The 18,436-nt window shown below is 50.2% G+C and overlaps 7 protein-coding genes across 7 annotated transcripts; 3 read left to right on the top strand and 4 right to left on the bottom strand.

The window, feature by feature from the left end:
• Positions 1–116: 116 nt before the first annotated feature.
• Positions 117–2,467, bottom strand: BDQ94DRAFT_134759 (ammonium permease MEP2). The gene is made up of 6 exons (XM_026764534.1): positions 2,085–2,467; positions 1,956–2,020; positions 1,644–1,898; positions 912–1,586; positions 602–833; positions 117–546 (listed from the first exon to the last, which is right to left on the bottom strand). Exons 1-6 carry the CDS (start codon positions 2,169–2,171, stop codon positions 421–423), a joined length of 1,440 nt encoding a protein of 479 aa, XP_026631873.1. The 5' UTR covers positions 2,172–2,467; the 3' UTR covers positions 117–420.
• On the bottom strand, positions 2,468–3,117 carry BDQ94DRAFT_134756 (uncharacterized protein). The gene has a single exon (XM_026764533.1). It carries the CDS (start codon positions 2,931–2,933, stop codon positions 2,658–2,660), a length of 276 nt encoding a protein of 91 aa, XP_026631872.1. The 5' UTR covers positions 2,934–3,117; the 3' UTR covers positions 2,468–2,657.
• Positions 3,118–4,384: 1,267 nt separating this feature from the next.
• On the top strand, positions 4,385–5,393 carry BDQ94DRAFT_134754 (uncharacterized protein). Its single transcript, XM_026764532.1, has one exon. The coding sequence runs from the start codon at positions 4,664–4,666 to the stop codon at positions 4,964–4,966; it is 303 nt and encodes a 100-aa protein (XP_026631871.1). The 5' UTR covers positions 4,385–4,663; the 3' UTR covers positions 4,967–5,393.
• A 726-nt stretch (positions 5,394–6,119) lies between these two features.
• sskB (putative MAP kinase kinase kinase SskB) lies at positions 6,120–10,482 on the top strand. The gene is made up of 2 exons (XM_026764531.1): positions 6,120–7,646; positions 7,700–10,482. Exons 1-2 carry the CDS (start codon positions 6,130–6,132, stop codon positions 9,996–9,998), a joined length of 3,816 nt encoding a protein of 1,271 aa, XP_026631870.1. The 5' UTR covers positions 6,120–6,129; the 3' UTR covers positions 9,999–10,482.
• Positions 10,483–11,379: 897 nt separating this feature from the next.
• BDQ94DRAFT_165936 (GID4/VID24 family protein) lies at positions 11,380–12,572 on the bottom strand (the record flags this gene model as incomplete). Its single annotated transcript, XM_026770435.1, has 4 exons — positions 11,380–11,446; positions 11,510–11,867; positions 11,923–12,073; positions 12,132–12,572. The coding sequence occupies 4 exons, from the start codon at positions 12,570–12,572 to the stop codon at positions 11,380–11,382; spliced, it is 1,017 nt and encodes a 338-aa protein (XP_026631869.1).
• A 573-nt stretch (positions 12,573–13,145) lies between these two features.
• Positions 13,146–14,398, bottom strand: BDQ94DRAFT_134747 (mago nashi family protein). The gene is made up of 7 exons (XM_026764530.1): positions 14,297–14,398; positions 14,205–14,242; positions 14,055–14,150; positions 13,931–13,994; positions 13,782–13,869; positions 13,596–13,721; positions 13,146–13,535 (listed from the first exon to the last, which is right to left on the bottom strand). Exons 1-7 carry the CDS (start codon positions 14,332–14,334, stop codon positions 13,521–13,523), a joined length of 465 nt encoding a protein of 154 aa, XP_026631868.1. The 5' UTR covers positions 14,335–14,398; the 3' UTR covers positions 13,146–13,520.
• A 114-nt stretch (positions 14,399–14,512) lies between these two features.
• BDQ94DRAFT_134746 (coatomer subunit beta) lies at positions 14,513–18,193 on the top strand. The gene is made up of 6 exons (XM_026764529.1): positions 14,513–14,633; positions 14,700–15,063; positions 15,130–15,550; positions 15,602–15,991; positions 16,044–17,652; positions 17,729–18,193. Exons 2-6 carry the CDS (start codon positions 14,759–14,761, stop codon positions 17,869–17,871), a joined length of 2,868 nt encoding a protein of 955 aa, XP_026631867.1. The 5' UTR covers positions 14,513–14,633; positions 14,700–14,758; the 3' UTR covers positions 17,872–18,193.
• Positions 18,194–18,436: the final 243 nt, after the last annotated feature.

Here is an 18,436-nt window from a genome sequence, read left to right as displayed (position 1 = left end):
GAAGAGCATACTACTACTAATATTACTACTACTACGGAATGCTAGATTGGGAAAGATAGAGAGATGATAATATAATAATAGAGATTACTACATAGTAGCAATTTTCTTGAAAGATAGCTAGATTTATTTCACAGCAACTCATTCAGGTGAAATCATAATATGATGAATTTTGGTTATATATGAGAAGCTTATGTTGATGTCAGAAAGTAAGGACAAATGAAAAGTGAATAATATGTACATCAGAAGGTATCCAAGTTGTGTCATAAATGACCAGAAACGAAATAGGTATCAAGTAAAAATTAAATCCAAATAAAGTTGATGAAGTGGTTGTGTTCGTTCATGGCTTGTAGTTAGGAAGGAAGTGAAGATGATTGGTCACCCTCGACATAACTCCTATAGTACTATACTGGGTAATATAGTTCAAGCCTTGGTCTCCACGGACTCTTCGTTGCCGTTGGGAGGAGTCATGGTGCGCTTGGAGGACACGTCGCCGTTCTCGGGACTGGTGCCACCAATGACATCGCGGGTGATTTCCACGTAGTCGTACTAGTTTTTGTTAGATGGAGAGTCGTTTACTTCGATGATATGGGAAGGCACTTACGGCAAATTCACCAATTTCAGCGTCATCGACACCGAGGATCTCTTCCTCTTCGGGGATACGCAGGTGCAGACCAGGGATCAGGTTGATGACGAAGAGGATGATGCAGCTACCGAAGAACGAGTAGGCCATGCCGGAGATGGAGTCGGCCAGCTGGTAGCCAAGCTGGATGTAGTGGTGGTTGATCCAGCCTCCGTCGATGACCGTAGAACCATCCAGGTGGGCGATGTAGTCACTATTATCAGAGCAAGCGTTAGTTGAGTGCCCACCGGTTTGAGGTTGTCTGTTTTTTTCAGAGATCAGGGGGCCTTACGCAGCAAAAAGACCAGTCAACAGGTTGCCCACGAGACCACCGATGGCGTGCACGGCAAAGATATCCAGGGCGTCGTCCACACGAAGCACATACTTGAGCTTCGTGGCGTAGTTGCAAGCAGCGGCACCGACAACTCCAAAGATGAAGGCAGCCCAAGGTGTCACGAAACCAGAGCCTGGCGTGATGGCAACGAGTCCTGCAATGACACCGGAGCAGAAACCGACGGTCGACCACTTCCTCTCCAGTCTGTAATCCATGATGCACCAGGTGACACCACCCACGGAGGCAGCCAGGTTCGTGACAACGGCTGCCATGACAGCCCGCAGGTTGGCGCTCAGAGCAGAGCCGGCATTGAACCCGAACCAACCAACCCAGAGGAAGACGGTACCAATGACGACGTGTGTGACGTTGTGCGGGCGGTAGTTGAGCTCGTGGGTGCCATGTCCGCGACGCTTGCCGAGCATCAGAGAGTATGCCAGTGCAGCCGAGCCGGAGGCAATGTGGACGGGAGTACCACCTGCGAAGTCAAGTCCACCCAGTTTGTACACCCAGCCGGACGAGTTCCATGTCCAGCAGGCAATCGGATCGTAGATAATGGTGGACCAAACGAAGCTAAAGACCATGCAAGGCAGCATGCGACCTCGTTCCGCGACTGCACCAACAGCAAGGGCAACCCTATCTCCGTTATCAGTTATCAATCATGAAGGTTGCTTCGGATTTGGGGACACTCACGTAATAGCAGCGAACATTCCCTGGAAGACAGCGAAGAGAATATCAGGGACCTTGGAGCTGCCAACTGAAGGAGCTGCCAAAACACCCTTCATTCCAAAATTGTTCAGGTCACCAATGTACGTTCCAGCGGTATGAGAAAAGGCCAGCGAGTATCCCCAGAAGAACCATTGGAATGACACCACCCCGACAGACATTATTGAAAGCCATATTAACGACAATGCTGATTTGCGTCGGGCGAGACCTGAGTAGAAGAAGCTGTTGCCGTCAGTTGGAGGGGCTCAATGGCTTGGAGGTTGACAGGTGGTATCATACCCGACACCAGGAATCATCAACAACACCAGGGCCGTAGAGGTGATAACCCAAGCGATATCTCCAGACTGGAATCAGTTAGTGGGGATGAGCCCAGTCATAGCCTGCGTCACATATCTAGGGAAGACATACGCTGTAGTAGATGTTAAGATCTTCTGTCAGGGAGTTACCACCGGTCCCATTGTCTGTGCCATTGTAGGCGACAGGGTATTCCGACATGGTTAATTACACTGAGCTTTCTGACAAAGATTGGCCCAGAACCGTGTATAAAAGTGTGTAGGTGACTCCTAAACCTAGCACACTAAGACCAGGAGCCCTGTAGACCGCAGAGGGCGCGAGATGGGGTCGACGTGTAGACCCAGAGGCCTTTAATGGGTTAAGGCAACAAGAGATGGACAGCAAGTCGGGGGGGGGAACTCTAGACACTAGCGATCGAGAGGGAAAAAGGAATTATGGGACGAAGGGAAAAAGAAGACGACGATGGAGCCTAATTCAAAAAGCAAAACAAGCCACTGCAGGGGGAAGGGGAGGGGATGCAGGAGTGATAAATAGTACTGGGAATAGTCGGAGTAGGGCGATGATACCAGTCAGAATGAAACGCCATGGTCTCACTTGCATTGATTCATGGCCGGTTCCACCCATTCGGGCACTAGGCGCAACCCTGGGCCATGGTTAGTCGCAATCAATACGACCGATAGATAGATATCAGCAAGCAAGAAAAAAAGCCATGGCGGCGGATAAGAGCGTGGAGACTCCGGAGGGATGAATGGGTGGATGGGCGGGCCAATGCGCGGCCTCCCGTTGGGATATTCCACTTGACCTGCAGCGGGATCCAGCCATCATCCTGTAATGTCTGCTTGGACTTTTTCTTTCCCGCTGACTAGAAGGAAATTGGACGAGAACGTGGACGGAAAGCCAAGCTGTGTGTGTGTGGGTGTGGGTGACACACTGGCTGGGTGCATGGCAGCCTAACCGCGCCATGGCTGCATCAGTGACAGGCAAGAAGCTGAGAATTCCCTCTACGTCGTACTCAGTTACTATACTACTACTATACTACGGATAGGGGTCAAAGAAGATAATGTGACCGACTACTAACCACCCACCTAGTAGTGTAGTGTATGTACTATGTAGTACTGCTTCCTACTATGCATCCGATAGAGACCCTGAGATTGGGGATTTCAGTGACAGATCGGGGTAAATAATGGATAGTATAACAGTGTCATTGGGCTCGATGCAAGGCGGATAAGACTCAGGAGGAGCAGGAAACTTCCGAAGGACTGGTTAGTTTTCGTTAATTTCTCGGCCAGCTTTCGCGACTGGTGGGAGATAGCATCCAATCGGCCAATCAAAGAGAAGGACATTACTCGAGCTTACTACTCCGGATTCGCAGCTGAAATGGTTATCTATCAATTGCTCCCTATCTATCAGAGACAACAAGGCTGCGGATTGAGTTCGTGGCTTCACCCATCGTTCTCGAACTTCCATGGTTTGAGGAGTCACTGGTACTCTAGCTAGTAGCCCCAGCTGACAATGACCACGAGGTGTTCCGCTACTACTGGTTCATATGAATCAATCCATGGGAATTCATGGTCGCGTCGTGAATTCCTTCAGCCCAGCCGGTCTCGCAGTGCTTATCTTCAGACTTCGGCCGTCCAATCAGCAGTCGGCCGGGATGGCTTATCAGGCCTCCTGATTTTCTCTTCAAAACAAACTCCATGGGTTCCTGTTACTCCTGGCGATTAGTATTGTCGGCTGTAATGTTGATACTTACTCTATGACTAGAGATTTAATGAAGGCAAGACCTCCGTCTCATCATCCTTGTCGGATAGTGTCTGCGTTGTTCCTTCATAGCAGGAAGGTTACTCCGTACTCCGTGGAGATACCATACTATGTCACCAGCTGACTTCTGAGTAACATCCTACGGCAATACTGTAAGATGGACTTTGGTAAAAGAATCTAACTAGCAGGTTACCAATGATGGAAGGCGTCCCATGCGACGTACAAAAAATGATTATTTTGAGGTAAGTCCAGATCAAGCGATCGTGTTTCCAGCACGGATCGTAGGGCTGGTTAACTTGGATGAACCAACAACTCCACGGAACCACAGCAGCAATCGATATCCCTGGATCAACGGTAGCACCAAGTAGCACTAGCATAGTAGCCCGCTATATCTGTCAGCAAGTTGGAACTATTTCCTCTGTACCTCTTCGTGGAATTTACAATATTTACTAGTACCAAGCACCACTTCGTACTCCCAGTATGCGTCTCCCGTAGGTAGAGATAAGCTCACTGGTCCCCATTGGCTAGGGCAGTTCGGCATCCCGACTGGCTCGGACTAGCGGGCTTGGCACCTTGGGGGTCTCTTTCACTTTCATCAATCAATGCGAGATCATCTGGTTATGTTTGATTATGTTTCTGATTAACATGAAATTGATAATCATATCTTAATCTATCTCTGATGCTCTTGGTCACTTAGCAGAAAATTGTCGAGCAGAAACCCATGCGTAATGATAGTTGCGATGTGTTTTAAATCTCTAATTCATTAGAATAACCCAGTACTACCCTCTGAAAGACTGATGCAGCTCATCACCCATAAAGAATCTCTGTTACGGAGTTGGACCACAACACCCCATCCTGGACATCGTTCATGTTGCTAGCATGATGTCATTATCAAAATGACCTTCTACTAGGCGGTCGGATCAACTATTGCCATGGCTTACTGTCCACCAGACTTCAGTACCTGCTTAAGCTTCCCCGGAATTTCTAAAATGGATCTCCAAGAGACCCGCAGCCCCAATTCAGGACAATGGGTTCCACTGATCAACCATCAGACGCATGCCACTATTCACGCCTCAGGGCGATCTTCAAGATGTCAATTGATCATCGTCCAACTTTTTATCCAACAATCAGGCGGGGAATTCAAGAAGCTGCAGGAGGCCGCATTGAACGGACATCTACAGATGCCCGAAAAGGATAACGCATACCAACCCGACAAGTCTCCGTCTGGACTATAAGGAGTAGAGTTTCGGATCACCTTCTCGGTTTCCCGACTTGGTCAATTTGAGAAGTAATGTCGATGGTTGTTTTTATTTGCTTCTCTGATGTCGCGTTTTGGGAGCAATATCATTTGGAGCGCTGAACGCGGCCCATAGCTATACGAATGCTCGTAGGCAACCACCCACTTGGAATCTGCTACTTTTGAAAACCCTTGAGAGTCCACGCTGAGAGGGGAAGGGCGAGAGATGAGTAAAAGGGTGTCAATCAATGCTGCATTCTTCCCTTGACTATCGGAAGGCGTAAACATGCTTCAGTTCTCTCAAATACCTTTTCAAGCGCCAGCCGTGTGATCTATCATTTTGTTACTCCTATGAGCACTTGCGACAAGCAAGGGGTCAGTCGCCACAGTAGAGGCCAATTCAGAGCTACCATATCCCATTAACAAAACTCGGTGTGAGCATGTGCACATATTATCCTGGAGATCTAGAAAGCCGTGTAAAAGAGCATGTGCCTTCCGCCTGAGGCACCATCCATCTCGTGATTGTGGCATAATGGGCCCTACCGCCTCCCGATCCGGTATAGACGTGGCAGGAATAATCCACCTCCGGCTGAAGCTCCGCCCTGTCAATCTGGAGCATACCACTCGTTTTATACCTCAGATGCTTCACTGTTTTCACTCTTGAATGGCAGAGAAGTCATCTAATTTGTCTTGTCTTTGAATTGTAATAGCCCCCGCACCTCAAGTTCTTGAATGCAACTGGTACGCCTGCGCGAGATCATCCCCAGGCCGGAACCGATAGTAGCACAGACGTGCACCGCCACACCCCCCTATCTATCCGCTTGAGGCTTCCCTTCCAACCCGCTTTCCAAACGTCGGACATGCGACATGGAATCTCAGCAGGACCGCGGGTTTCCGATCATGGAGCATCCTGATTTAAACAACCATGATTCGGATGGCTCCGGGTCCTCCGATGAGCTTCTGCAGCAGCCATATGCTGTAAGAGCCAACTCCAGTTTCCCGGAGAATTTCGACACCCAGGTCCAAACCCCGGCGACAACCATTTCCTCGTCCCCTCCCCCATCCATTCCGTCTGCCCTGCCATCATGGGCAACCGGCACGCCTACACGCGCCCGCGGGGCCAGTATAGGTGCTTCTGCTGCTCTTGAGAAAGCACCGCCGATGGATGGTCATCCGGTGACCGATCGTGACTTGAGGCCGCAACGTCCGTCCGGCCCCGCTCGGACGCCCTCCAATACCTACGCGCCCCAACGACGCCCACCTCAGTATATCAGCTTCCAAAATGACCGCCAACGGAGCTCATCAACGAAACGAACTTCTAGACGCGATCCCAATGCACAGTACCGAGCTCAGGAGAAGGCGTATGTCCAGCGCATTCGTGCGGACCCTCAGGCCTGGTACAGTCATTTCGATGAGGCTCAAAACATGAGCATGACGGTCGGGGACTCGGACCTGGAAGAACCCTCACCATCCTCGGAGGTTCCTTTCGAAGACGATGCCTACGATCCGGATATTCAACTCTTCCTGACCGACGACAATCAGCCGACGATCGAGGAACTCAAGAACCCAAGAAATCAAGAGAGGTTGGAGTGGCATTCTATGCTTTCGTCTGTGTTAAAGGGAGACGTGGTGAAGCAAGAGAAACAGCGATTACTCGGATCTACAGAATCAAAACGATCGTCGGCCCAGAACAACGCAATATGGTTGGGTGTCAGAGCCAGGACCTGTGGAAGGAGTGTTGCACTGCAGAGGAAACTCATTGAAGAAGCGAGGGCTGGCCTTGGCCCCATCATCGAAGAAATTATCAAGTTCGAGATCAAAGGTGAAACAGAGATCGGGAAGCCACCCATCAAGCAGGTTGAGGATATTGTCGCACAGATAGAACGTTGTGAAAGCCTCTACTCTACTCACAAGGAGCTGGAGACTGCCCACCCCAGAGTCGCTTCAGAGGAGTATCACTCGAGTCGCGATGCTGTTTTTGCCTGGCACAACACGACCATCTTGATCAACACCGAGCTCGCTATCCTGCAGAAATGGGTTGGAAACGATGAGTTGGATTTCAGCAAATCGAGAACGAAATCGATCAATAGCGACCTTTCCGACGAAACATCCTTCCTTGACCGCATCATGAAGGAGGATGGCCTCAAAACGCTGCAAGGAAAACATAACATGCTCCACGGCATTGGAGAAGTCATCCAAAAAGCAAAGAATACATTAATTGAGAATGCCGGTTCTTTCGCCAAACGCCACTTACCTCCCTATATCGAAGAACTTCTTACTCTAATCAACTTCCCGTCTCGACTCATACAGGAAATTATACGGGTTCGACTATCTTACGCTAAGAATATGAAAGACCCGGCTTCGCAATCCGCCATCTTAGTCGATCAAATGATATCGCAGTTCCAGATTCTGATGAAGGTGGCGGTCGATATCAAACGGCATTATTTGGATATCGCCAGACCCGAGCCTGGGTGGGACCTGCCTCCTTGCATTGATGACGGTTTCGACGCAGTCGTCTTGGATGCGATGAAGTATTACTTCCGGCTTCTGAATTGGAAGCTGACTGCAAATAAGAACACATTCAAAGAAGCGGAGATTCTAGAACAGGATTGGGAATTTTCCAACGAGGTCGGCCGACAACTTGAGGGCGGAGATATCGAGGTCGCGGAGCAGTTTAGGTACGAACAACCTTCACACTATACGATATATCAATATGGCTAACCTGAGCTAGTGCACTCACTGCCAAGTCGATCCAACGCTTGATGTACCACTTCGAGCGGGAGTTGCAGCCTCGCCATGACGAGGATCCTGCCGACATGGACAAGCGTTATAAAAGCGTATTGGACTCAACTCGGATCCGGCAACGGAAGCTTTACCGATTTTCCCGATTCTTGCGCCAGCTGTTCGAAAATGCAACAGAATACAATTTGCCGGCTGACATTGCATACGACTTTTTGGAGTCGCTGCTTGTGTCGGATCATTTTATGATCAAATCAAACGTCTCTGTTGGTCAAAAGGGCGTCTATCTCTTTGCGCACCCTGCATTGTGGGATCGCCCTGCAGATATCCAAGCTATCCTAGGCACATCATTTCGTGAGGATGACACCAGCAAGGATACACCCCATGCGCCGTATATACTCGTGGTTCGTCCGGAAAAGCCTCTTTCCTGGGCTGGCAAAGAAATGCAGCTGGGCATCATGGAACAGCCTACGGACTTGCGGTTGGGCAAATTGCGACTTGTGGTTGAAGGGACGCAGCAGCGGCTGTCTAATGCGAGACATGAGCTGACTCACCTCACTGGTATTCAGCTCGACATGGCCATCGAGCAACGTGCCAATCTTGGTCGGGTCAACGTGGAGCTAAATAAGATCAAGAAGACGTCATTTAAGCTCTCAATGACTATCATGGATAGTGTTGCCCGGATACGGGAGCAACTCAAGGATAGAGACGTGGAGAACCACGATCTAGTCCAAGCATGCTATGCATTTGCGACCGAGTTCGGGAAGCGTTCTTCCAATGTTGATCCCAATAGACGCGCAATGAACAGTAATAGGCTTGTCGAGTTGTCCCTCGACTGGGTTTCGTTCATCTGTGATGATTGTGATGCTGCTGACAGGAAAACCTTCAAGTGGGCCGTTGCTGCTCTGGAATTTGCAATGGCCATCACCTCCAGCAGGCACCTCCTGTCTATGGATGATGCTCAGTATAGTCGACTGAGGCAGAAGGTTGCCGGGTGCATGTCGCTCCTTATATCTCACTTTGATATCATGGGTGCTCGATCATCTCGTGCGGCTCAGGCAGAGAAGCAACGCTTGGAAGAGCGCGGCGGTTCGAGACGAATGGGCGCAGGGCGAATCCTTACAGATGAAGAGGCAGCCAAGCTTGTTCGGGAGCAGCGCGTGGCTCATCTTACCGAGATCGAGGAGAGACGCGTTGACGAAGATGCTAAACGCCAAGCACTGGGAAGGGTTCTAGAGGGCTCAAACGAAGCGGACAGGTCTCTTACGGTGCTTTCATCCTCGGCTACGAACGTTACTCTGCGATGGCAACAGGGTCAGTTCATTGGTGGAGGAACCTTTGGGTCCGTTTACGCTGGAATTAACCTTGACAGCAACTACCTCATGGCTGTCAAGGAGATCCGTTTGCAAGACCCCCAACTTATCCCTAAAATTGCGCAGCAAATCCGTGATGAGATGGGTGTGTTGGAAGTCTTGGATCATCCTAACATCGTCTCTTACCACGGTATTGAAGTGCACCGCGATAAGGTCTACATCTTCATGGAATACTGTTCTGGTGGGTCCCTTGCCAGCTTGCTTGAGCACGGACGTGTCGAGGATGAAACCGTCATTATGGTCTACGCTCTTCAGTTGCTGGAGGGATTGGCGTACCTGCACCAGGCTGGCATTATCCATCGCGATATCAAGCCTGAAAATATCCTGCTTGATCATAACGGTATTATCAAATACGTCGATTTTGGAGCTGCAAAGATCATCGCTCGTCAGGGCAGAACCGTTGTCCCTATGGATGCCTTCGCTGGCGCTGGTCATAAGGACGGTATAGTGCCTAAGGACGCCCAGCTGGCTCACAACAATTGGGGCAAGAACCAGAAAACGATGACCGGCACCCCAATGTACATGTCACCCGAGGTGATTCGCGGCGATACCACAAAACTTATCCACCGCCAGGGAGCTGTCGACATCTGGTCGTTAGGATGCGTGATCTTAGAAATGGCCACGGGTCGTCGCCCTTGGTCCACTCTGGATAACGAATGGGCCATCATGTACAACATTGCCCAGGGCAACCAACCGCAATTGCCATCCCGAGACCAGCTCAGCGACCTAGGTATCGACTTCCTCCGACGATGCTTCGAGTGTGACCCCAATAAACGGTCCACTGCAGCAGAACTCCTCCAGCATGAATGGATCGTCTCCATCCGCCAGCAAGTCGTACTCGAGCCAGCCACGCCTGGCAGCGACAATAGCGGTGGTAGTTCCCATTCAGGCAGTCGCCAGAACTCAGCGTATCTATGATCATCCTGATCCCTCTTCCAGCATCTGGATCTACCTGATCTGTATCTCTGTTCATCATCTCACCAGTCTTCCACACAGACAACCAATCCATCACGATGTCCCCATGTTGTCTGTTCAAGCCATCTTCACCAAATTTTCGAATCTCTGTTTGCAATTATCTATCTCAGCCCTTTCACATTCATACACGCATAAAAATTTGCATTTGATACCCCGACTCAAAACTTAACATTCATTTTACCTACTGTCCTCAGGTCCTACATGTCATGTCATCAGTAGTGTTTGTCTCGTTTGAATCTCTTTTCCTTCCGCTTCTGTACTCCTCTTCTTTGGGAGGTTTCATTGATATAGCTATGTGATATAAGATATGTGCTGTGTGCTGCAGTTCTCGGGATGGGCTTGTTTTTATTTTCAGTTACCATTATATTAGTGCTCGAGAAAACGAAAGAGTATTTATTTATGAAGTTGTTTTGGTAACATGTTCGATGTGCTCTTAGTTACAATACATGGTATTGTATTGTTTAGACATGTCCATGATTCATAAAAAGAAGTTCCGATCGTAGATACGGAGTACAATGGATGGCACTCTTTAGATCCCTTAAACTTTGTGAGCCTCTCCTACTGACTAGTAGTAGTAGAATTAGATAGCAAGGTATACTCGGTGCCTTTGAAGGATACCTGGAATTGAAAACACATGCGTAGCACAGCCAAGAACTTAATAGCTATAGTTGAGCGTAGTAGTGAAAAAAGATAGATAGATAAAATAGTAATATATATTTCTCACTCAGACAGTCAAGAAAACAGAGAAAATTGTCCCTTGCACAACAAGGGGGCCAACGCTACCGCTATCAGAACTAAGTTAAACCGGTCATAATTGAGAAAAGAAGCAACAACTAAATTGAATGAAAAAGCAGACATCAATGAGGAAGTCGAGTCTGCGCTCGCCCCGATACCGCTGCCTAGTATATCAAATAAGAGTCCTCACGGTCAAGAGAGAAGACGATACAGTGTGTTGTGTTGCGTTTGTTGTGCTGCGCTGCGTCATATTGAAGAAAATACCAAAGTGCGAGGATAAATTTGGCGAATAGAGTTCCGTTCCATACCATATCGTATCATCCAAGCCTGCGCCGATAGAAGAGAGAAAAAGGAAGAAGACAAGTCGGAAGAAAATTCGTCAGAGGACATCAGTCAAAACAGAGCGGGGTAATAGTAACTCCGACAGTATAACCGTAACAGATCAGCCATCGCGGCTGGGAGGCACGGAAATGAACGTAACCATATAATACCCATTAGAATGTAGAAGCATGTGAAACCGTAGGATGTTATTGTAGATGAGATCCTTTTGCAGTAGTCGAATCGAATACTGGACAAATCCGCCAGAAGATCAACGGAACTCCATGGCTGGCGCACAACCGTAGTCTTTGACATGTCTGAGTTCAAGTTGTTGATACCTAGCAATTAACCAAGTCAGTTTTGTCTGTCATGAATACCACTGGGATGAGGCAGACACATACTTTTCGCTCTTGGCGTGAAAGTAAATCCCAGCAACCGTTCCCTCCACCTGATTAAAACAAATGTAGTAGAAGCCTTCGAAGCTGGCTCCGGAGATCGACCTCACGCGATGATCGGGAACGAGGAAGTACTCTTTCCAACGCATGAAGAGGTGCTCACGCTGGGCAAAATTTCGAAATGTGAAATCCGGTCTCTTCGCCTGTTTCGCCTGCGATCGCCAAGCGGGAAACCGTCCCCAATGTTGCATGTCGGTCTTTTCGGTCGCGCCCCATGCTTCATTTCTAGTTTTAAACGTGTGCTTGGTTCCGATGATTTCGCCCTCAAAGAACGTTGTTAAAGTAGGGTGATCCTCGGTAAGACCTGATGCAAAAAGATTAGAATGGGCCACAGCGGGCTGGTGCAAGCGCTCACGGACCTTGTATGCGGAGGTATCCACAAAGATAAGATTCAAGCATATCAACGTGCTTGATCTCCACATCAACGCTGTAGACATGGCTGTCTGACTGCTGCGTGCCAGTGAATCTACTTCCCGGTCGCAGAAAAGACGACGAATAATTGGGTAACAGCTAGCACAATCAGCAAGGGAGACCTAGAGACGGAAAGGATAAAAGTAGGCCACCATACCCGAATGTTAGAAAATTCATAGCTTAGTAGAGAAGTGGCCGATGAAGGGGTGACTGGAGATGACGGGCCGGAGGAGCACGATGACTCCGCAGCAGGGCTCAGTCTCCCCGCAGCAGGTTCATCTTCCGATCTACCCACGCCCTTCGTGGGCGCTCTGGCTACTGGCTCGCCCCTCACGGGGTCCGCATCAGTAGAAGTAAAGGGAGTTCCATCTGATGGCGTTAAGGCGGTCTGGTTTGATGGGACGGTTGGCGAAAACGTGTTGTCGGGAGCATCATCGCTGGTGCTTCTCCTTTCCCACGCCGACACCCAGGGATACGGCCTTTCTTCTCTGGTATGTAATGTCTCTCTTTCAACCTCCGGGGGACAGGTAGAGCGAGCGGAGATTTCCTCTGCGATTGAAGCATTCAAGGGCGGGGTGTTATCACTCGGAGTCGGCATTGGAGGCTAATTAAGGAAGGAATGACATCGGAATCGATAAAATTGTAGGTTCCCACCGATAGGCGGAGAAGTGAAACACGATCAGGCGGAAGAGACAACCTGATACAAGCACAGTGTAAGGGCAGCTCAAGGATAGGGGTGATTTATTGGACCGGAGGGGGCGAACTAGAATGGGTACGGGGAGGACGACAGCGAATCGGGGTGGCAAATAGTTAGGGCGCAGACAGCGGAAAGAAGCAAAGTCTAGGGAGAGAAGAAGGGAAGCAAGCAGAGGAGAAAGAGGAGATATCGGGGATGAAGGAGCCAAAGGAAAGGATTGAGGATGGACGAAGAGGTTCGTTTAGTTTGGTGGTCAGTCCGGGGCGAGGCACTGCCCAAAGAGGAATCGACCGACTGATCATGCGAGCGCGGGGGAGGCAAATGGGGCAAACGGCGCCTCGGGCGGTTATTCGAGCATTTCTGGCATTTGGCAGTATTTTGCAGCCTTTGCACGTCTGGCACGGCCTCCCTTGCAGCTTTTCTGACGCTCGTCCCGACGGACGTGGCCCGCTACAATAATAATCCCCATTATGCAATGGCTTGCTCTCGCTGTTTTTGTTTCCGTTTTCGGCTCTTTTTTTTACACATCAAACACTTCAGACACCTACATCCACACACACACACACACATACACGTCGTTGGGTATTCCAATTCTTCCGCTACGTTGGCCCTAAGTGGCAAGCTCTCATTGCGTCATCGCCTTTCGGTGAGTCGCTTTGCCATCGGGCCTCGTTTCAAGCAACCCAAACTGCCAGACAAATTTTTGGGGGAATGTGGAAAAGGAAAAGTAAAAAAAGAAAAAGTAGCACTAGTAGTATATCCGCCACGGCTGCAGTCAAATAGAAAACGCCTATTATTCATCCCAGAAAGTTGAACCGTTTCATTTCATGTTCCCACAACCACCACCATTTAGATGGGTTTAATCTATTACCGAATTAGACTCGATACTCTTAGAGTAAACAGAGACAAAGGAGCAGTGTTTACCTTGAAATGGAGCGAAATAAGCGAGAAGATGAGGGCCTTCAGGTCCTGGACGAGATAGTAGAAGACTCGTAGGCCTTCCGGATCCGCAGATTCAGTCACATCCACCAATGAGCCGATTTTCGCAGTCTACAACAGATGTCAGATTCCAGTCTGTTAACATTAATGTCAATGAGGCGATGTACATACCTCAAAGGAGATATGCTCGTTCCCGAGCCGAATCTCAAGTTCCTGACGTCCATCCTTGTTCTTCTGAGGCCATTTGGAATCATCCTCTCTGCGTCGCATCAGCATCGTTTTACCCCTCCAACTGCCATTGAACCCCACGATTGACTCACTTCATGATCTCACTTTCCTTGATGATGCGCTTCACTTCCTGAATCATCGACGCGCTCACGCACACTGTAGTGATCGCCCATTAGCGACCGAAGTAGAACCGGATGGCCCTTTCCTAGCACTCACTTTCTTTCCGAATCAGGGAATCATTGCGGTAGTTGGAGTTGTTCGCATATCGCACGGCAGCGCTACGGCCATCGCCAAGGGTACGGAAGTCGAACTCTTAAGCTCTGTTAATAGGGAAGCTCGAGCTGTAGACCATCGCGGGGAACCTACCTAGAAACTCATGTCCGAACCGCCCAGAGTGACCTGAGCTGCGGAACTGTCAGCAGCTGAGGAAATCTGGGCCACACACAGATCATCCTTACTAGTAGCGGAGGTAGAATGGTTCGCCTTGGGTCGACATCTTTCGAATACTTCAAGCGACAACGTCTGGGGCTTGACACGAAAAAGGGAAGCTGGAAATGAACGCTTCGTAGCGCGTGCCTGGATGGAATTGCCTGGTTTGCAGGGTTGGTCCAGGCGGGCTTAGTCATCCACACACTCCGGACAGCTTGCTCCGCCGCGCAAATGGCCAGGTTGATACTCAATGTCCCCGGATTGTCAACATTCGCTCTGATGAATGCTAGGCAGGTGAGGGGAGACAATTTGCACTAATCTAATTCCCTTCACTACTATCGAATCATTCTGGGGAGAGTTGTTCCAGTCCGTCTTCCCACCCTTCCCCCCTGACCGGCCCAAACAACCACCTGTACTGACGACCGCTTCCAGCTCTCCTCCCTCCTGAACCCTTCCCTGTACCGGCCATTCGTTCGCACCGCTCGATCACCATGGCGTCCTTCCTAGAAAATGCATACAGCTTGGTCCACCTGGACAACACTGCTGATCAGCCCTCTCTGCAGGAGCTGAAGCTGCAGTTGGAGAAGGGTACCGATGAGACCAAGATGGAGACAATGAGGCGGATCATCACAATCATGCTCAATGGCGACCCTATGCCCCAACTGCTCATGCATATCATTCGCTTTGTCATGCCGTCCAAAAGCAAGCCCCTCAAGAAACTCCTATACTTCTACTATGAGATCTGTCCGAAACTCGACGCGAATGGCAAACTGAAGCAAGAGATGATCCTGGTCTGGTAAGGAAACATGGCGCATCCCGACATTGTAGGCCGTTCTATCTAACAAACGATCTTTTTGCGCAGTAACGGTATCCGTAACGATCTTCAGCACCCCAACGAATACGTCCGAGGAAACACCCTGCGATTCTTGTGCAAGCTCCGAGAATCGGAACTCATTGAACCCCTCCTCTCGTCCGCACGCTCCTGCTTGGATCACCGCCACGCATATGTCCGGAAGAATGCTGTGTGGGCTGTCGCTTCCATCTTCCAGCACTCGGAGTCGCTCATCCCCGACGCCCCGGAGCTTATCCAGGCGTTCCTCGATACGGAGACCGATGGCACCTGCAAGCGCAATGCATTCGCGGCCCTCATGTCCATCAGCCACCAAAAGGCCCTGGAGTACCTGGCCTCTACCTTCGACAGCATCCCGAACACGGACGAACTACTTCAATTGGCTGAGCTCGAGTTCATCAGAAAGGATGCTGTGCAGAACACTCAGAACAAGGTGGGCTTCCGGAGATCAACCCCGTTGCAGCCGGTTGCTAATGACCAGTAGGCACGGTATTTGCGCCTGATTTTCGACCTTCTCGATGCGTCAACGAGTACTGTCATCTACGAAGCTGCGACTTCTCTTACCGCACTCACCAGCAACCCCGTCGCCGTGAAGGCCGCAGCAAGCAAGTTGATCGAACTGTGCATCAAAGAAGCTGACAACAACGTCAAGCTTATCGTCCTTGACCGAGTCGATCAGCTACGAATCCGCAACGAAGGTGTCCTTGATGACCTTACAATGGAAATTCTCCGCGTCCTCTCTTCTCCGGATATCGACGTTCGTCGGAAAGCCCTCGGCATTGCCTTGGAGATGGTCTCGAGCAAGAATGTCGAAGAGATTGTCATGCTGCTCAAGAAGGAACTGGCCAAGACTGTTGATGAACAATATGAAAAGGTAGGCTTGCACAGTTTGCCCCTGATATACAGATATACTAACAACCTTGTAGAACAGCGAATATCGTCAATTGTTGATCCAGTCGATACATAACTGCGCCATCAAGTTCTCGGAGATCGCAGCTAGTGTTGTCGATCTTCTCATGGACTTCATCGCTGATTTCAACAACAACTCCGCCGTTGATGTGATCTCATTCGTCAAGGAAGTCGTGGAGAAGTTCCCCGCGCTCAGAACCTCTATTGTTGATCGCCTGGTTTCTACTTTGAGCGAAGTCCGTGCCGGCAAGGTCTACCGGGGTGTCCTGTGGGTTGTCGGAGAATATTCTCTGGAGGAGAGGGATATCCGCGAAGCCTGGAAACGGATCAGGGCCAGTCTCGGCGAAATCCCCATCCTTGCCTCGGAACAGCGACTTCTTGATGAAGTCCCTGAGGATGCGGCCCTCAAGGAGCAGGTTAACGGCCACTCCAAGCCGTCAGCCCCGACCGGATCACGGAAGGTGCTGGCCGACGGCACCTATGCCACCGAGAGTGCTCTGACCAGCCAGTCTGCTGCGGCTGCTCGGCTTGAGGCTGTCAAGGCCGCCCAGAAGCCCCCTCTTCGTCAACTGATCCTGGATGGCGACTACTACCTTGCTACTGTGCTTTCGTCCACCCTTACTAAGTTGGTGATGCGCCATTCGGAGGTCTCCGAAGATGTTGCTCGGACCAACGCCCTGCGTGCAGAGGCTATGCTCATCATGATCTCCATCATCCGAGTGGGCCAGTCGCACTTCGTCAAGGCTCCCATCGACGAAGACTCCGTGGACCGCGTCATGTGCTGTGTGCGCTCGCTTGCAGAGTTCTCTCAGAAGAAGGAATTGGAAACTACCTTCCTGGAAGACACCCGGAAAGCCTTCCGCGCCATGGTTCAAGTAGAAGACAAGAAGAGGGCCGCTAAGGAGGCCGTTGAGAAGGCGAAGACTGCCGTCCAAGTTGACGATGCCATCCCCATCCGGCAATTCACCAAGAAGGCAGCTCTTGAAGGTGCTGAGGAGATCGAGCTGGATCTGGCCAAGGCCACTGGCGGTGACTCAACTGTGGAGACGGTGTCCTCGAAACTGAGCCGCGTTGTGCAACTCACTGGTTTCTCAGACCCGGTATACGCCGAGGCTTATGTCACGGTTCACCAGTTCGATATCGTCCTGGATGTCCTCCTGGTCAACCAGACCCTTGAGACCCTGCAGAACCTGAGTGTTGAGTTTGCGACTCTCGGAGACCTCAAGGTGGTGGAGCGGCCCACAACGCACAACCTTGGACCTCGCGATTTCTTGAATGTGCAGGCTACAGTCAAGGTGTCGTCGACGGACACGGGTGTGATTTTCGGTAACATTGTGTACGACGGAGCGAGCTCGACGGAGTCGCATGTTGTTATCCTGAATGACATCCATGCCGACATCATGGACTACATCCAGCCGGCACACTGCACCGAGACGCAGTTCCGGACGATGTGGACCGAGTTTGAATGGGAGAACAAGGTCAACATCAACTCCAAGGCGAAGAACCTCCGCGAGTTCCTCAAGCAGCTGATGGACAGCACCAACATGGCATGCCTGACGCCTGAGGCGTCTCTCAAGGGCGACTGTCGATTCCTGAGTGCCAATCTATATGCCCGGAGCGTATTTGGTAAGTAACAGATCTCCCCACCGCGAGATTCATTCCATCCCCGCCTTCTGGATAGCCGCTAACTTGACTGTCACAGGTGAGGATGCCCTTGCGAACTTGAGCATCGAGAAGGAGGGAGAGGACGGGCCGATCACCGGCTTTGTGCGGATAAGAAGCCGTTCTCAGGGTCTGGCCTTGAGCCTGGGGTCTTTGAAGGGCCTTAAGGCGTCTACAGCATGAATAGAGAATCCCCTTTGAGCCATATTTGAATAGCCACTACCCTTGTTCCCTACTACATGACTCTTCTGTTCGATTTTTCAACTGCGCTTTTTTTTTATTTAACTCTTCTGTGTTCTTCTTAATGGACGAATTTGTTGACTATATGCACCTTTTACTCTGTTTATTCTGGATGAGAAAAGACTTTTATCTCTCAATGGAATGCCCCATTTGAACGACTTTATTTTATTTTTATTGTATGTATGTGTGTATGTATGTACCACCATGGCCAGCTATTGTCACAGCAGTAGGATGTTTCTTGGATGCCGTCATGGACTTGCCCAAGCTCATCTGTACCACGTTGATTAAGCACGATGCATCCCATCCCCGCACCCCCGCAGGTGATGCCTCGGAGTGTGGCTGCAACTGCCCGATTCCAATGACACGGAGGGCATTATTCCGAGCAACATCGGCTTTGTTCGAAAGAATGCATAAGGGTAGCGAAGGTCCTTCGAAAGGTCATTTCATTGCGTCTTGATCATCCTATCAGACCACCCAACAGTGTAAATATGGGCGCGGAAGGGCTGCG

Source organism: Aspergillus welwitschiae (assembly GCF_003344945.1).
Source record: "Aspergillus welwitschiae strain CBS 139.54b unplaced genomic scaffold BDQ94scaffold_2, whole genome shotgun sequence".
Classification (NCBI taxonomy): domain Eukaryota; kingdom Fungi; phylum Ascomycota; class Eurotiomycetes; order Eurotiales; family Aspergillaceae; genus Aspergillus; species Aspergillus welwitschiae.
This window is presented reverse-complemented; position numbering and strand designations above follow the sequence as displayed.

Excerpts from the sequence above, each read along its gene's own strand:
- BDQ94DRAFT_134759 (XM_026764534.1), bottom strand. The coding sequence starts at position 2,171 with ATGTCGGAATACCCTGTCGCCTACAATGGCACAGACAATGGGACCGGT. Across the intron at positions 1,587-1,643 it reads GGAATGTTCGCTGCTATTAC|GGTTGCCCTTGCTGTTGGTG; the intron begins GTGAGTGTCCCC and ends TAACGGAGATAG. Across the intron at positions 834-911 it reads TTGACTGGTCTTTTTGCTGC|TGACTACATCGCCCACCTGG; the intron begins GTAAGGCCCCCT and ends CTCTGATAATAG.
- BDQ94DRAFT_134756 (XM_026764533.1), bottom strand. The coding sequence starts at position 2,933 with ATGGCGCGGTTAGGCTGCCATGCACCCAGCCAGTGTGTCACCCACACC.
- BDQ94DRAFT_134754 (XM_026764532.1), top strand. The coding sequence starts at position 4,664 with ATGGCTTACTGTCCACCAGACTTCAGTACCTGCTTAAGCTTCCCCGGA.
- sskB (XM_026764531.1), top strand. The coding sequence starts at position 6,130 with ATGGATGGTCATCCGGTGACCGATCGTGACTTGAGGCCGCAACGTCCG. Across the intron at positions 7,647-7,699 it reads GAGGTCGCGGAGCAGTTTAG|TGCACTCACTGCCAAGTCGA; the intron begins GTACGAACAACC and ends AACCTGAGCTAG.
- BDQ94DRAFT_134747 (XM_026764530.1), bottom strand. The coding sequence starts at position 14,334 with ATGTCGACCCAAGGCGAACCATTCTACCTCCGCTACTA. Across the intron at positions 14,151-14,204 it reads GTTCGGACATGAGTTTCTAG|AGTTCGACTTCCGTACCCTT; the intron begins GTAGGTTCCCCG and ends ACAGAGCTTAAG. Across the intron at positions 13,870-13,930 it reads AAGGAAAGTGAGATCATGAA|AGAGGATGATTCCAAATGGC; the intron begins GTGAGTCAATCG and ends GATGCGACGCAG.
- BDQ94DRAFT_134746 (XM_026764529.1), top strand. The coding sequence starts at position 14,759 with ATGGCGTCCTTCCTAGAAAATGCATACAGCTTGGTCCACCTGGACAAC. Across the intron at positions 15,992-16,043 it reads TTGATGAACAATATGAAAAG|AACAGCGAATATCGTCAATT; the intron begins GTAGGCTTGCAC and ends ACAACCTTGTAG. Across the intron at positions 17,653-17,728 it reads ATATGCCCGGAGCGTATTTG|GTGAGGATGCCCTTGCGAAC; the intron begins GTAAGTAACAGA and ends TGACTGTCACAG.